This window comes from Pseudophryne corroboree, chromosome 11 (assembly GCF_028390025.1).
Source record: "Pseudophryne corroboree isolate aPseCor3 chromosome 11, aPseCor3.hap2, whole genome shotgun sequence".
Lineage (NCBI taxonomy): Eukaryota > Metazoa > Chordata > Amphibia > Anura > Myobatrachidae > Pseudophryne > Pseudophryne corroboree.
Window position 1 is genome coordinate 156,205,082 of NC_086454.1, and position 16,567 is coordinate 156,221,648.

Below are 16,567 nucleotides of genomic sequence, written 5' to 3' on the forward strand. Positions count from 1 at the left end.
AAACAGCTTAAATAATAGAATTTGGGGTCATTTTGATCCCAAAATATTATTAACCTCAAAAACCATAATTTCCACTCATTTTCAGTCTATTCTGAACACCTCACACCTCACAATATTATTTTTAGTCCTAAAATTTGCACCGAGGTCGCTGGATGACTAAGCTAAGCGACCCAAGTGGCCGACACAAACACCTGGCCCATCTAGGAGTGGCACTGCAGTGTCACGCAGGATGGCCCTTCCAAAAAACACTCCCCAAACAGCACATGACGCAAAGAAAAAAAGAGGCGCAATGAGGTAGCTGTGTGAGTAAGATAAGCGACCCTAGTGGCCGACACAAACACCTGGCCCATCTAGGAGTGGCACTGCAGTGTCACGCAGGATGGCCCTTCCAAAAAACACTCCCCAAACAGCACATGACGCAAAGAAAAAAAGAGGCGCAATGAGGTAGCTGTGTGAGTAAGATAAGCGACCCTAGTGGCCGACACAAACACCTGGCCCATCTAGGAGTGGCACTGCAGTGTCACGCAGGATGGCCCTTCCAAAAAACACTCCCCAAACAGCACATGACGCAAAGAAAAAAAGAGGCGCAATGAGGTAGCTGTGTAAGATAAGCGACCCTAGTGGCCGACACAAACACCTGGCCCATCTAGGAGTGGCACTGCAGTGTCACGCAGGATGGCCCTTCCAAAAAACACTCCCCAAACAGCACATGACGCAAAGAAAAAAAGAGGCGCAATGAGGTAGCTGTGTGAGTAAGCTAAGCGACCCTAGTGGCCGACACAAACACCTGGCCCATCTAGGAGTGGCACTGCCGTGTCACGCAGGATGGCCCTTCCCAAAAACACTCCCCAAACAGCACATGACGCAAAGAAAAAAAGAGGCGCAATGAGGTAGCTGTGTGAGTAAGCTAAGCGACCCTAGTGGCCGACACAAACACCTGGCCCATCTAGGAGTGGCACTGCAGTGTCACGCAGGATGGCCCTTCCAAAAACACTCCCCAAACAGCACATGACGCAAAGAAAAAAAGAGGCGCAATGAGGTAGCTGTGTGAGTAAGATAAGCGACCCTAGTGGCCGACACAAACACCTGGCCCATCTAGGAGTGGCACTGCAGTGTCACGCAGGATGGCCCTTCCAAAAAACACTCCCCAAACAGCACATGACGCAAAGAAAAAAAGAGGCGCAATGAGGTAGCTGTGTGAGTAAGCTAAGCGACCCTAGTGGCCGACACAAACACCTGGCCCATCTAGGAGTGGCACTGCAGTGTCACGCAGGATGGCCCTTCCAAAAAACACTCCCCAAACAGCACATGACGCAAAGAAAAAAAGAGGCGCAATGAGGTAGCTGTGTGAGTAAGATAAGCGACCCAAGTGGCCGACACAAACACCTGGCCCATCTAGGAGTGGCACTGCAGTGTCACGCAGGATGGCCCTTCCAAAAAACACTCCCCAAACAGCACATGACGCAAAGAAAAAAAGAGGCGCAATGAGGTAGCTGTGTGAGTAAGCTAAGCGACCCTAGTGGCCGACACAAACACCTGGCCCATCTAGGAGTGGCACTGCAGTGTCACGCAGGATGGCCCTTCAAAAAAATACTCCCCAAACAGCACATGACGCAAAGAAAAATTAAAGAAAAAAGAGGTGCAAGATGGAATTGTCCTTGGGCCCTCCCACCCACCCTTATGTTGTATAAACAGGACATGCACACTTTAACCAACCCATCATTTCAGTGACAGGGTCTGCCACACAACTGTGACTGAAATGACGGGTTGGTTTGGACCCCCACCAAAAAAGAAGCAATTAATCTCTCCTTGCACAAACTGGCTCTACAGAGGCAAGATGTCCACCTCATCATCATCCTCCGATATATCACCGTGTACATCCCCCTCCTCACAGATTATCAATTCGTCCCCACTGGAATCCACCATCTCAGCTCCCTGTGTACTTTGTGGAGGCAATTGCTGCTGGTCAATGTCTCCACGGAGGAATTGATTATAATTCATTTTAATGAACATCATCTTCTCCACATTTTCTGGAAGTAACCTCGTACGCCGATTGCTGACAAGGTGAGCGGCGGCACTAAACACTCTTTCAGAGTACACACTTGTGGGAGGGCAACTTAGGTAGAATAAAGCCAGTTTGTGCAAGGGCCTCCAAATTGCCTCTTTTTCCTGCCAGTATAAGTACGGACTGTCTGACGTGCCTACTTGGATGCGGTCACTCATATAATCCTCCACCATTCTTTCAATGGGGAGAGAATCATATGCAGTGCCAGTAGACGACATGTCCGTAATCGTTGGCAGGTCCTTCAGTCCAGACCAGATGTCAGCATCAGCAGTCGCTCCAGACTGCCCTGCATCACCGCCAGCGGGTGGGCTCTGAATTCTGAGCCTTTTCCTCGCACCCCCAGTTGCGGGAGAATGTGAAGGAGGAGATGTTGACAGGTCGCGTTCCGCTTGACTTGACAATTTTCTCACCAGCAGGTCTTTGAACCCCAGCAGACTTGTGTCTGCCGGAAAGAGAGATCCAAGGTAGGTTTTAAATCTAGGATCGAGCACGGTGGCCAAAATGTAGTGCTCTGATTTCAACAGATTGACCACCCGTGAATCCTTGTTAAGCGAATTAAGGGCTCCATCCACAAGTCCCACATGCCTAGCGGAATCGCTCTGTGTTAGCTCCTCCTTCAATGTCTCCAGCTTCTTCTGCAAAAGCCTGATGAGGGGAATGACCTGACTCAGGCTGGCAGTGTCTGAACTGACTTCACGTGTGGCAAGTTCAAAGGGCAGCAGAACCTTGCACAACGTTGAAATCATTCTCCACTGCGCTTGAGACAGGTGCATTCCACCTCCTATATCGTGCTCAATTGTATAGGCTTGAATGGCCTTTTGCTGCTCCTCCAACCTCTGAAGCATATATAGGGTTGAATTCCACCTCGTTACCACTTCTTGCTTCAGATGATGGCAGGGCAGGTTCAGGCGTTTTTGGTGGTGCTCCAGTCTTCTGTACGTGGTGCCTGTACGCCGAAAGTGTCCCACAATTCTTCTGGCCACCGACAGCATCTCTTGCACGCCCCTCTCGTTTTTTAAATAATTCTGCACCACCAAATTCAAGGTATGTGCAAAACATGGGACGTGCTGGAATTTGCAAATATTTAATGCACACACAATATTGCCGGCGTTGTCCGATGCCACAAATCCACAGGAGAGTCCAATTGGGGTAAGCCATTCCGCGATGATCTTCCTCAGTTGCCGTAAGAGGTTTTCAGCTGTGTGCGTATTCTGGAAACCGGTGATACAAAGCGTAGCCTGCCTAGGAAAGAGTTGGCGTTTGCGAGATGCTGCTACTGGTGCGCCGCTGCTGTTCTTGCGGCGGGAGTCCATACATCTACCCAGTGGGCTGTCACAGTCATATAGTCCTGACCCTGCCCTGCTCCACTTGTCCACATGTCCGTGGTTAAGTGGACATTGGGTACAGCTGCATTTTTTAGGACACTGGTGACTCTTTTTCTGAGGTCTGTGTACATTTTCGGTATCGCCTGCCTAGAGAAATGGAACCTAGATGGTATTTGGTACCGGGGACACAGTACCTCCAACAAGTCTCTAGTTGCCTCTGCAGTAATGATGGATACCGGAACCACGTTTCTCACCACCCAGGATGCCAAGGCCTCAGTTATCCGCTTTGCAGCAGGATGACTGCTGTGATATTTCATCTTCCTCGCAAAGGACTGTTGGACAGTCAATTGCTTGGTGGAAGTAGTAAAAGTGGTCTTACGACTTCCCCTCTGGGATGACCATCGACTCCCAGCAGCAACAACAGCAGCGCCAGCAGCAGTAGGCGTTACACGCAAGGATGCATCGGAGGAATCCCAGGCAGGAGAGGACTCGTCAGAATTGCCAGTGACATGGCCTGCAGGACTATTGGCATTCCTGGGGAAGGAGGAAATTGACACTGAGGGAGTTGGTGGGGTGGTTTGCGTGAGCTTGGTTACAAGAGGAAGGTATTTACTGGTCAGTGGACTTCTTCCGCTGTCGCCCAAAGTTTTTGAACTTGTCACTGACTTATTATGAATGCGCTGCAGGTGACGTATAAGGGAGGATGTTCCGAGGTGGTTAACGTCCTTACCCCTACTTATTACAGCTTGACAAAGGCAACACACGGCTTGACAAATGTTGTCCGCATTTCTGTTGAAATACTTCCACACCGAAGAGCTGATTTTTTTGGTATTTTCACCAGGCATGTCAATGGCCCTATTCCTCCCACGGACAACAGGTGTCTCCCCGGGTGCCTGACTTAAACAAACCACCTCACCATCAGAATCCTCCTTGTCAATTTCCTCCCCAGCGCCAGCAACACCCATATCCTCCTCATCCTGGTGTACTTCAACACTGACATCTTCAATCTGACTATCAGGAACTGGACTGCGGGTGCTCCTTCCAGCACTTGCAGGGGGCGTGCAAATGGTGGAAGGCGCATGCTCTTCACATCCAGTGTTGGGAAGGTCAGGCATCGCAACCGACACAATTGGACTCTACTTGTGGATTTGGGATTTCGAAGAACGCACAGTTCTTTGCTGTGCTTTTGCCAGCTTGAGTCTTTTCATTTTTCTAGCGAGAGGCTGAGTGCTTCCATCCTCATGTGAAGCTGAACCACTAGCCATGAACATAGGCCAGGGCCTCAGCCGTTCCTTGCCACTCCGTGTGGTAAATGGCATATTGGCAAGTTTACGCTTCTCCTCCGACAATTTTATTTTAGATTTTTGAGTCCTTTTTTTACTGATATTTGGTGTTTTGGATTTTACATGCTCTGTACTATGACATTGGGCATCGGCCTTGGCAGACGACGTTGCTGGCATTTCATCGTCTCGGCCATGACTAGTGGCAGCAGCTTCAGCACGAGGTGGAAGTCGATCTTGATCTTTCCCTATTTTTGGAACCTCAACATTTTTGTTCTCCATATTTTAATAGGCACAACTAAAAGGCACCTCAGGTAAACAATGGAGATGGATGGATACTAGTATACTTATGGATGGACGAGCGACTGCCGACACAGAGGTAGCTACAGCCGTGGACTACCGTACTGTGTCTGCTGCTAATATAGACTGGATGATAATGAGATAAAATTAAAATATATATATATATATCACACTAGTACTGCAGCCGGACAGGTATATATATTATGTAATGACGGACCTGCTGGACACTGTCTGTCAGCACTGCAGACTCCTAAAGTAAGCTACTAGTATCAAGAAGATAGAAAAAAAAAACACGGGTAGGTGGTATACAATTATGGATGGACCAGCGACTGCCGACACAGAGGTAGCTACAGCCGTGGACTACCGTACTGTGTCTGCTGCTAATATAGACTGGATGATAATGAGATAAAATTAAAATATATATATATATATATATATATATATATATCACACTAGTACTGCAGCCGGACAGGTATATATATTATGTAATGACGGACCTGCTGGACACTGTCTGTCAGCACTGCAGACTCCTAAAGTAAGCTACTAGTATCAAGAAGATAGAAAAAAAAAACCACGGGTAGGTGGTATACAATTATGGATGGACCAGCAACTGCCGACACAGAGGTAGCTACAGCCGTGGACTACCGTACTGTGTCTGCTGCTAATATAGACTGGATGATAATGAGATAAAATTAAAATATATATATATATATCACACTAGTACTGCAGCCGGACAGGTATATATATTATGTAATGACGGACCTGCTGGACACTGTCTGTCAGCACTGCAGACTCCTAAAGTAAGCTACTAGTATCAAGAAGATAGAAAAAAAAACCACGGGTAGGTGGTATACAATTATGGATGGACCAGCGACTGCCGACACAGAGGTAGCTACAGCCGTGGACTACCGTACTGTGTCTGCTGCTAATATAGACTGGATGATAATAAGATAAAATTAAAATATATATATATATATATCACACTAGTACTGCAGCCGGACAGGTATATATATTATGTAATGACGGACCTGCTGGACACTGTCTGTCAGCACTGCAGACTCCTAAAGTAAGCTACTAGTATCAAGAAGATAGAAAAAAAAAACACGGGTAGGTGGTATACAATTATGGATGGACCAGCGACTGCCGACACAGAGGTAGCTACAGCCGTGGACTACCGTACTGTGTCTGCTGCTAATATAGACTGGATGATAATGAGATAAAAATAAAATATATATATATATCACACTAGTACTGCAGCCGGACAGGTATATATATTATGTAATGACGGACCTGCTGGACACTGTCTGTCAGCACTGCAGACTCCTAAAGTAAGCTACTAGTATCAAGAAGATAGAAAAAAAAAACCACGGGTAGGTGGTATACAATTATGGATGGACCAGCGACTGCCGACACAGAGGTAGCTACAGCCGTGGACTACCGTACTGTGTCTGCTGCTAATATAGACTGGATGATAATGAGATAAAATTAAAATATATATATATATATATCACACTAGTACTGCAGCCGGACAGGTATATATATTATGTAATGACGGACCTGCTGGACACTGTCTGCAGAATGCGTTTATAAAAACACCACACGACGAGTGTTTAACTTTTTCAGGCAGACAATCACAATATACTGGTGGTCAGCAGACAATCACAATATACTGGTGGTCAGTGGTCACTGGTCAGTCACACTAGCAGTGGCACTCTGGCAGCAAAAGTGTGCACAGTACTTAAAATATGTACTCCTGCTATAACTGCTCCCCAGTCTCCCCCACAATTAAGCTGTGTGAGCAGTGAGCACTCAGCACAGTCAGATAATGATATACAGTATTACATATGATGCAGCACACTGGGCTGAGCACAGATATGGTATGTGACTGTGTCACACTGTGTATCGTTTTTTTTTCAGGCAGAGAACGGATTAATTAAACTGGTGGTGGTCACTGGTCACTGGTCACACTATCAGCAAGTAGTACTCCGTCCTAAGCAGACAATCACAATATACTGGTGGTCAGTGTGGTCACTGGTCAGTCACACTGGCAGTGTGGCACTCTGGCAGCAAAAGTGTGCACTGTACTTAAAATATATTATTTATGTACTCCTGCTCTAACTGCTCCCCAGTCTCCCCCACAATTAAGCTGTGTGAGCACTGAGCAGTGAGCGCTCAGCACAGTCAGATATACAGTATTACATATGATGATGCAGCACACTGAGGCTGAGCACAGATATGGTATGTGACCGTGTCACACTGTGTATCGTTTTTTTTCAGGCAGAGAACGGATTAATTAAACTGGTGGTCAATGGTCACACTATCAGCAAGTAGTAGTACTCCAGTCCTAATATGCTCCCCAAAATTAGTAAATACTAAATAGTGTCTCTAACTCTCTACTCTCTTCTCTATAAACGGAGAGGACGCCAGCCACGTCCTCTCCCTATCAATCTCAATGCACGTGTGAAAATGGCGGCTACGCGTGGCTCCTTATATAGAATCAGAGTCTCGCGATAGAATCCGAGCCTCGCGAGAATCCGACAGCGGGATGATGATGTTCGGGCGCGCTCGGGTTAGCCGAGCAAGGCGGGAAGGTTCGAACCTGCCTCGGACCCGTGTAAAAAGGCTGAAGTTCGGGGGGGTTCGGTTTCCGAGAAACCGAACCCGCTCATCACTACTTCCTAGCCCTATTTCTTGTAGCTTGTAGATAAGTCTCATGTGCGGTACAGTGTCGAAAGCTTTCACAAAGTCTAAAAAGATTACATACACCTCTTTACCCTGATCTAAGTTTGCACTTACTGTTTCATAAAAGCCAAGTAAGTTGGTTTGACAGGATCTGTCCTTCACAAATCCATGTTGATTCCTTTTAATGACCTTATTGACTTCAAGAAACTTCTGAATACTATCTCTTAGAATACCTTCCAATACTTTCCCCACTATAGATGTAAGACTAACTGGTCTATAATTACCTGGTTCAGCTTTACTTCCCTTTTTGAATATAGGCACTACTTCCGCTATACGCCAGTCTTTGGGAACCATACCTGATATTACTGAATCCTTAAAGATCAAAAATAGCGGTTTTGCAAGTTCAGAGGGAAGCTCCATTAGAACCCTTGGGTAAATTCCATCGGGACCCGGTGACTTATTCATCTTTATATGTTTTAATCTGTCACAGACTACCTCCTCGCTTAAATAAATACCTATCAGTGGGATATTCTCATTATTGAGATTATGTGTTAGTCCCTGAATTGGGTCCTCTCTAGTAAATACTGTTGAAAAAAACAAATTTAGTGTGTCCGCTATGTCATTATCATTTTTGCTTAAGACTCCCAACTTGTCTTTTGAAGGGCTTATACTCTCCTTCTTTAATCTCTTGCTATTAATGTATTTAAAGAAATTTTTGGGATTCGCTTTGCTTTCCTTTGCTACTAGTTTTTAAGTTTCTACTTTAGCCACTCTTATTTCCTTTTTGCATATTTTGTTATGTCAACCAAAATGATAAAAAGTGTAAACTAAATTAATTTATTAAAATAAAAACATATAAATACATACCCTCCAACAGTTTGCACATAAAAATTGGTACAAATTCGAAAAGGGGGCATGGCCACGGGTACAGTGGTGTGGCCACACCCCTTTTCCTATACTTTCAATGGAAGTTTGGAGAGCCAAAAATCGGTACAGACCATTAAAAAAAAGTACTGTACCTGCCAAAAAGGTACAGTTGGAGGGTATGTAAATGATTAAGCTACTTTTGGAATGTTATGGGGGCCTGTAGTTTTCACTGCACACAGTATTCCAGGTTTAGACACTGCAGATTAGTATCTGCCGGCTGATCTTGCATACGGTATACGGAGGAGATTCAGTCTCAGTCACTAACCCTAACACTGCCCTTAGCTCACCTGCCTTGCTGCAGTCTTAAAGTGTGGCTGTAATCCCCTTTAGCATCTAATGCATGTCATACTGTAGCAGTACTTTCTAGGGTGTATGGTGGTGGGGGAGTGCGACATTAGGGTGTGCTTCTCATGTGCACGCATATGCTTACTCTCCATCCATAACCCCAGGAGCCCTTTATCTGGCTTTTACAGACGATGAAATAGCTCTTACCAAGCTATTTACAAACACTTTCCTGGGGTTTTAAACTCAAAGGACAGAAACCTTAGACATATATACCTGCTGCCCTCAAACGCAATTCCACTGCTTTTATCACAATATATATGATTCTTGTTGCTGTGTGTATAACTGTACGAGGAGGGTGTTCATTTTTTTTTAAAATTCAGCAGAATGATCTTAAATTTTAAAAAAATGTGACTGACTTCATGACAGTTGATGTTTGTACAGGCTTACTAACGTCCTGCAAGAGAAAAAGCTGTATACTGTTTACCACACGTGCACCGTGTGAGCTTTCATAATGTGTATAGTTATATAAACTGTACATCGTCTCCCATTGTGAATAATGCTGACTAGGTGGAATCCCTAGATTACAAGGCATTAAATGGAGCTTTAAAAGGTAGAGCTGGTGAAATGACAAGAGTAGCTTGGGAGGCACAAGGGGAGCAGGAACAGAGAAAAGGATTATAGGATAAGGAAGAGCAAAATTAGGAAACCAACAATATAAAGACAAGAAGAGGAAGAAATAAAAAAGGAGCTAAACAACAATAAGACTTGAATAAGGAGCTGTGACCCCAACAGAAACCATCAGTACAGAGGGTACTTTTTGAAGAAGAAGATTCCAGGTAATGTCCACGGCTTGGTCATTTAACATTATCCAGCTCTATTATTTATAAGACATCCTTAGGACATCTTATGGATAATTTTCATCCCAATTAATTGGGATCACCCAGAACATACACATAGAACTTACTTGTCTAAGAATGCCTGATTTGTCTGTGAATATCTAGGTAGCGCTAAAGTTATCCCTATTTATAATGTTATTCATACAAATGCATGATGGACATTATACTACACTTTTATGCAGCTCTATAAATACTTGAGCATTGTAAAATAAATGAAAGTCACATTTATATGAATTTGAAAATCTGTACTTAATATACATGGTTATGTCTCTACTAGGTGTATTATACAATGTTCCTAGCAGGACTGTTTGGCTGGAATGACCCAGATGGCTCATCAGTGAAGCTGGAACCCAAGAGTAGTTCAGACCTGGTAACAGAGACTCTGATGCTGGAACTGGGATCACATCTGAAACGTGCAGAAAAGCAGCAGCGGGAACGTCTCATTGAGTATCGGCGAGTGAAGAGTGGGGTGGACTATACATGGTTAGCTTCTGTCCCACGCCAGGGCTACGAAATCACTCCAGGTGACCAGCTGGAGCTCAGAGACATCTGCTCTAAAATAAGCCCCTCACAGTGTGGCCCCGTCATACTCAGGTACAGTGACACGAGATATTGAATTATATATATATTTACAAAGCTGGGCAATTTAGAGCATAGCTATTGCAGAAAATGAAAGGTAATATACATCACAGTTGTTCATACACTCCAAATAACATCTACAGCTTTTGTGCTTCATTCCTATCTTCCTTCATCAAACTGACCTCAACTAGCAGGGCCGAAACTAGGATTTTTGTCACCCGGGGCAAAGCAGTAATTTGGCGCCCTCTACCTCTCCCCCCTTTCAAAAAAACCCACGCAAAACAAAAAAACAGACAAACAAACCCTATCACACTAAAATAATCAGATTATCAAAAGTTTTGAAAAAAGGGGATACTATTGGACAATCTTCCCCTATATGCCTCAGATGCCCTATGCGTCACATGCCCCGCCAGCGTGATCAACTACATGCTCCTCTGTGTTTCCCCATACATTGCACTATATCATAATACTTCATCACTGCACCACATTCCCCTATCCACTGCACTACATCGCTATTCTACATCCCCTACACACTGAACTACATCACTACACTATATGCCCCTATATACTGCACTATATGCTATACTACATCGCTACGCTATATCCCCTTATATGCTACACCACATAAGTGCACTACATGCCCCTTTTTACTGTAATACATTACTACACTATATACCCTATATGGTATACTACATCACTGCACTACACCACACTATAAACTACACCAAATTCCCCCATCTGGGAGGCAATGCAGGGGTTGATATTGCTAACTGGGAGCTTCTATAGCTTGTACGGTGCACCGCACGCTAGTCGCAGCACTGCATAACAAAGAAGAGAGTTTAAGACAAGCCGACATAGGAGAGATCCAGGTACTGGAGCTCACCCGCACAGCGTTGCAGCCAGCTGCGGGCAGACAGGTGGGTCAGATACATTGCCCTCGGAGCTGTCTGCTGTCTCACTGGAGCAGCACAGCACTACCAGTAAAAAAACAACAAAAAAAACTGTTTCTCTGTAACTCCATGGTGCCCCCTCAAATCCTGCACCCGGAGCACATGCCCGCTTAGGCGGCGCCCCCCCCCCTTCCTAGTTACGGCCCTGCAACTAGCATTCATGCATAGAAAGGTGGCCCAAATCTCTGCCCAATACAGAATGTTGCAGAATCTCCTCACAAGTGTAAATGTTCTACAATAGTTTAAGGCAGTAGTTTCCTAACCGATAAATGTAGACAGACACATGGGTTTAACTAGTGGCAAATGGGTTCTTTGTACATACATATATTTTAGCCCAGAGCACAAAGCAGGAATGTGTAGGCTGAGTTCCTGGCAGGTGGTGTTCTACTGTAGGCAGGGCCGGTTCTTGCCCTTGCGGCGCCCCGGGCAAAAGTTAGGGGCGTGACTTAATATGGGGGCGTGGTCAGTCACGCCCCCCATTTGTAGCGCCGCTGAAAGGGAAAAAAAAAAAAAAAGTATACTTACTGTACCCCGCTCCTGTTTCCAGACCCTGCAGACCGGCGCCGCTCTTCTCCTCAGATCTATGGGAGAGACGTCAGTCATGACGTCTCTCCCATAGCACAGCATAAGCGCTAGAGGTCAATTATGACCCCTAGCGTCTGTGCCACAATGCTGTGCGGTGCGCGATGACGTCATCGCGCACCGCACACCAAAGGTCCTCTCCATGAAGGGAAACTAGACGCTTAGCGTCTGATTCCCTTCAGAGCGGGGGAGGACCAGCGCCACGAAGGGAAACCAGACGCATAGCGTCTGGTTCCCTTCTCACAGCGGGAGGGGGAGCACAACGGGGGGACACTGCTGGGGCGCACACTGACAGTGGAGGATCTTGCCATGGTGCGGCGCCCTCCGGATGGCGCCGGCGCCCTCCGGAAGGCGGCGCCCCGGGCAAAAGTCCTGCTTGCCCGTGGCAAGATCCGCCACTGACTGTAGGCCTCCATGTTCCAAGGGTGCAGGGAACCAGGTCTTGCCTTGTGTAAATTTTGTATCGTTAAATTATTATTTTGGACACTTAGGGGGGAATTCAATTGCGGGCTGTCGAATCAGCAATTTACGACAGCCTGATCTTGCACAAAAGTGTTCGCTACAGGGTAGAAAGCACTTTTGTACAAATTCCAGATTCGGCTGGGCGAAGGGTGCGAAATGGGGTGCCTTTACTGACATTTAAACACCACGGCAATTCACACCGTTCACCCGTAATTGAATTCTCCCATTAATGCAAGCTGTATCAATCCTTGGATAGCGATAAAGCACCAACCAATCAGCTCATAACTGTAATTTTTCTAACACAGCCTGTACAATGGCAGTTAGGAGCTGATTTGGCTGGTACTTTATCTCTCTTTACTTAATCTCTCTCCAAGCTGTGATAAATCTACTCCTTAAGGTTTGTTGTTCCAAAGAAAATTTAGTTTACTTGTCTGTTTATACTATAGTTGGTAAGCAACAAAGGGGGTCATTCCGACACATTCGCACGCAGCGGTTCTTCGTTGCGATGCGAACGGGTCGAAAATGTGCATGCGCGGCGGTCGCTTTGCGCATGCACGTCATTGCCTGGTGACGATCGTCGCTGGGCAACATCGCCGCCAATGACAAATGTGATCGCAGAGGCGATCGCAAGAAGATGGACAGGCGGGAGGCGTTCCGGGGCGGATACTCACGGTTTCCATCCATTTTCGGGGAGTGGTAAGAGAAACGCAGGCGTGTCCAGGAGAACGGAGGTCTGACATCACAGCCGGGACCTTCATCGCTGGGTCCGTCGCACTGGGTAAGTAGCTGCAGGGCTGGTCTTGTTTTGAGTAAAACTTTTTTAGCATAGCAGGGCTGCACAAGCGAACGCAGCCCTGCTATGCTAAAATACATTCCCCCATAGGCGGAGATCAGTTGATCGCACCAGCAGCAAAAGGTTGCTTGGTGCGATCAACTCGGAATGACCTCAATGAGTCTACTCATATATTGTGCAATACCGTATATACTCGAGTATAAGCCGACTTTTTCAGCACGTTTTTTTGTGCTGAAAAAGCCCCCTCGGCTTATACTCGAGTCAGTGAAAGGAGGGACACGGAGGGCACAGCGCGCGGCTCTCCTGTGTCCCTCCTGCGTCTCCGGCGGCGTGTGTGTGTGTTAAATGAACTGCCTGTTCGTGAGCTCTGATTGGCCCACTGTGGGGCATATCTGGCAGCATGAGGGCATATCTGGCACTGTGGGGCATATCTGGCAGCATGAGGGCACATCTGGCATATCTGGCAGCATGAGGGCATATCTGGCACATCTGGCACTGTGGGGCATATCTGGCACTGTGGGGCATATCTGGCAGCATGAGGGCATATCTGGCACTGTGGGGCATATCTGGCACTGCTGGGCATATCTGGCAGTATGAGGGCATATCTGGCAGTATGAGGGCTGTGTACGGCTAGAGCTGCATTTCCCACCCAAGGCTTATATTCGAGTCAATGAGTTTTCCCAGGTTTTTGTGGTAAAATTAGGTGCCTCAGCTTATATTCGGGTCGACTTATACTCGAGTATATACGGTATATTGTTTTAACACCAATTTCAATGAACACCAGAGCTAAATCCACTGGTTAGATATATATTGGACCTTTCACTGCAGTTAATTAAACAGTAAAGAGAGATTGAGCCCCTCCTCCCCCCCCCAAAAAAAAAAAACAACAACAAAATAACAGAACCCAAAAAACTGTCTTTGCTATTTAACACACATAGCAATAATTTGCTTGAATAGATTGCCATGTATCTTTCCAGCTTGTCTTTAACAAATATATTGATGGAAAGAAAATAATGTGCAGGCATAAAAATCTTTGTGAAAACGGAGGCGTGTCACCGCCGCTTAGGGGGTATGAAGAAGCCAGGGATCTCCGTGGTTGCATGGAGATTTCCTGGCCTTTGCCATGGGCGGCTTACACATCCCAGCATGCCCTGTCACAGTTTTAGCATTCCCTAATAGGCAGGGCATGCTGGGACTTGTAGTTTCACAACAGCTGGAGAGCCACAGGTTGGCCAGGCCTGTTATAGTGCAATTACTGCTGCTTCCTTGAAACATACTTGCCGACATTCTGGCTGCTCTCTGCGGGAGAGAGCAGCCAGGTCGGCTCAGCAGGGGGGCAGGGAAGGGTTGTGACGTGGGGAGGAGGTGGACCGGAGGCGGGATGGGGGTGGAGCAGGGGCAGGATGGGGCGGAGTTACCATGGCACATCCTTTAAGCCACGCCCCCACTCTGTAATGCCGCGATCCCCGGCATTACACTGCAGGGGGCGTGGCAATGATGACGCGATTCAGCAAGAATCGCGTCATCAACTACCCGGACCACCCACTTTACACACTAAGTGGGCGGACGGGCAGGGGGACCCCTAATTCCGGGAGACTTGCCTGCTCTTCCGGGGGACCGGGAGGGTCACCCGATTTTTGGGAGCCTCCCGGCCATTCCGGGAGAGTAGGCAAGTATGCCTTGAAAGCAGCAGTGATAGCAACTCCAACCACAATCTGAATAATCCCTAGTGTGTGTACCCAGCTCTAGCAGCTGGCCACAGCCTATTCCTCACTTGTATTCCACCCTGCAGTTATGGCTCAGAGAGTACCTCTGAGCATACTGTAATTCAAATGTATGCCCTTATTTATCAATGAGTGATAAATTTAACTGTGAGTGATAAATTGCACCAGCCAATCCGCTCCTAACTGTCATTTTTCAAACACAGCCTGTGGCATGGAAATGAGGAGCTGATTGGCTGGTGCAATTTATCACTCAGTGAAATTTATCACTCATTGATAAATAAGGGCATTAGTGCACTAGAATGCTAAAAATCACTAGTGGCATTAAACCAATGTTGTTTATGTATGAGCTATGGAAGGCATTATTGCAATATGTTGTACATAAAGGTATATTAAAGGGTTCACCTCTTGACTTCATGTGCAGATTCCGTAGATTGATGTTGGAGTTTGAGCCTGATGGTACAGAGATCCCACGTCTCTTTCGCTCAGTGCTGCAAGATTTTGTGGCTCAGGAAGAAGAGCAACGTAAACAGAGACAGGATGGGCACTGGGAAAAGTGCAGAAGGGCAAAGAGCCTGGCAACATTCAATTTGAAGCCTCCGCGTCTACGTATTAACCCCTTCCAACTGGAGGACACACATGGCTCAGATACCGAGAGTGAAGTGGCAGCTTCTGGTAGAGCGAGGAGTAAGAGCATGCCAGAATTCAGCTGCACAAGGGAGGTGCATTGTGACTGAGACTTACACACATAAAAGTGTTTGTTGCAAAGAGGTAATTGCGCAGATTCTGTGTAATGTTTTAAAATACAAGATCTGTGCGTATTGACTCCTGCACTGTGGATCTCATTTATGACGTGTACAGGAATTGCAATGCAAGGAGGTCTGATTTTGCACTGGCGCCCAGCCCATTTCATTGTGCATACCTACTCTCTGGTCTTTCCCTCCATAAACTAGATATGTTCCCAGGTTTGCGGGTAGATGGTAAATCTGAAGATGTGCACTCTGCACTCTCAGTGTGTACATTGGGGGTTATTCAGATGTGGTTAGAGTTGCTTTGTGTGCCGCAAAGTACTAATTATTGGTACTTTGCACATGCGCGAATGGGTCCTGCGATGACGAAAGCAGTCATGCATCAGATTGTCAATCACTGAGAGGAGGGGGTGGCAATGGCCTCCGTTTCTCCAAACAGGTGTGCCGCAGCCGTTACAGGGAGGGATGAAGCCAGGATCTCCATCAGAGAACGGAGATTTACTAGCCTCTAGGTAGGACTTGCAGTGGCCGGCTTGTGCGACTCCATCGATCACTCAGCTGGCCGATGGTGCTGGGGAAGAAGAGATACTATCTCCTGTTCGGTTCAGTAATGCAGAATGAGGCGTGACACCTCCTGCTGCATTACCATATTAGTGCTATCATTGTTGCTTCCATGTAAGCAGCAGCGAAAGCTCCTCCGACCACATCTGAATCGGGTTCCTTGTATCAAAATCCAACTTATTATCACCCTTTTGTTTAATAGCATTTTTCTGTCTTTCTGTTAAATGTTGCTAGTTTTAGACACATTTTTGTCTTAAATGAATCATGAGAGGTAGGGGACAACATTGGAAAGTGGAGATTTTGGGTCTAATTCAGATCTGATCGCTAGGCTGCGTTTTTTGCTGCCCTGCGATCAGATAGTCACCGCCTACAGGGGGAGGGTTAACTCGCTGTGCAGGTGTGCGTTTGCA

At 46.4% G+C, this 16,567-nt stretch overlaps 1 protein-coding gene across 1 annotated transcript; it reads left to right on the plus strand.

Moving 5' to 3' along the window:
- The first annotated feature begins 10,049 nt into the window (after positions 1-10,049).
- On the plus strand, positions 10,050-15,584 carry LOC134968695 (protein RD3-like). The gene is made up of 2 exons (XM_063944208.1): positions 10,050-10,354; positions 15,272-15,584. Exons 1-2 carry the CDS (start codon positions 10,050-10,052, stop codon positions 15,582-15,584), a joined length of 618 nt encoding a protein of 205 aa, XP_063800278.1.
- Positions 15,585-16,567: the final 983 nt, after the last annotated feature.

Coding starts and splice junctions, on each gene's coding strand:
- LOC134968695 (XM_063944208.1), top strand. CDS start 10,050: ATGTTCCTAGCAGGACTGTTTGGCTGGAATGACCCAGATGGCTCATCA. Junction 10,355..15,271: donor TGTGGCCCCGTCATACTCAG/GTACAGTGACAC, acceptor CTTCATGTGCAG/ATTCCGTAGATTGATGTTGG.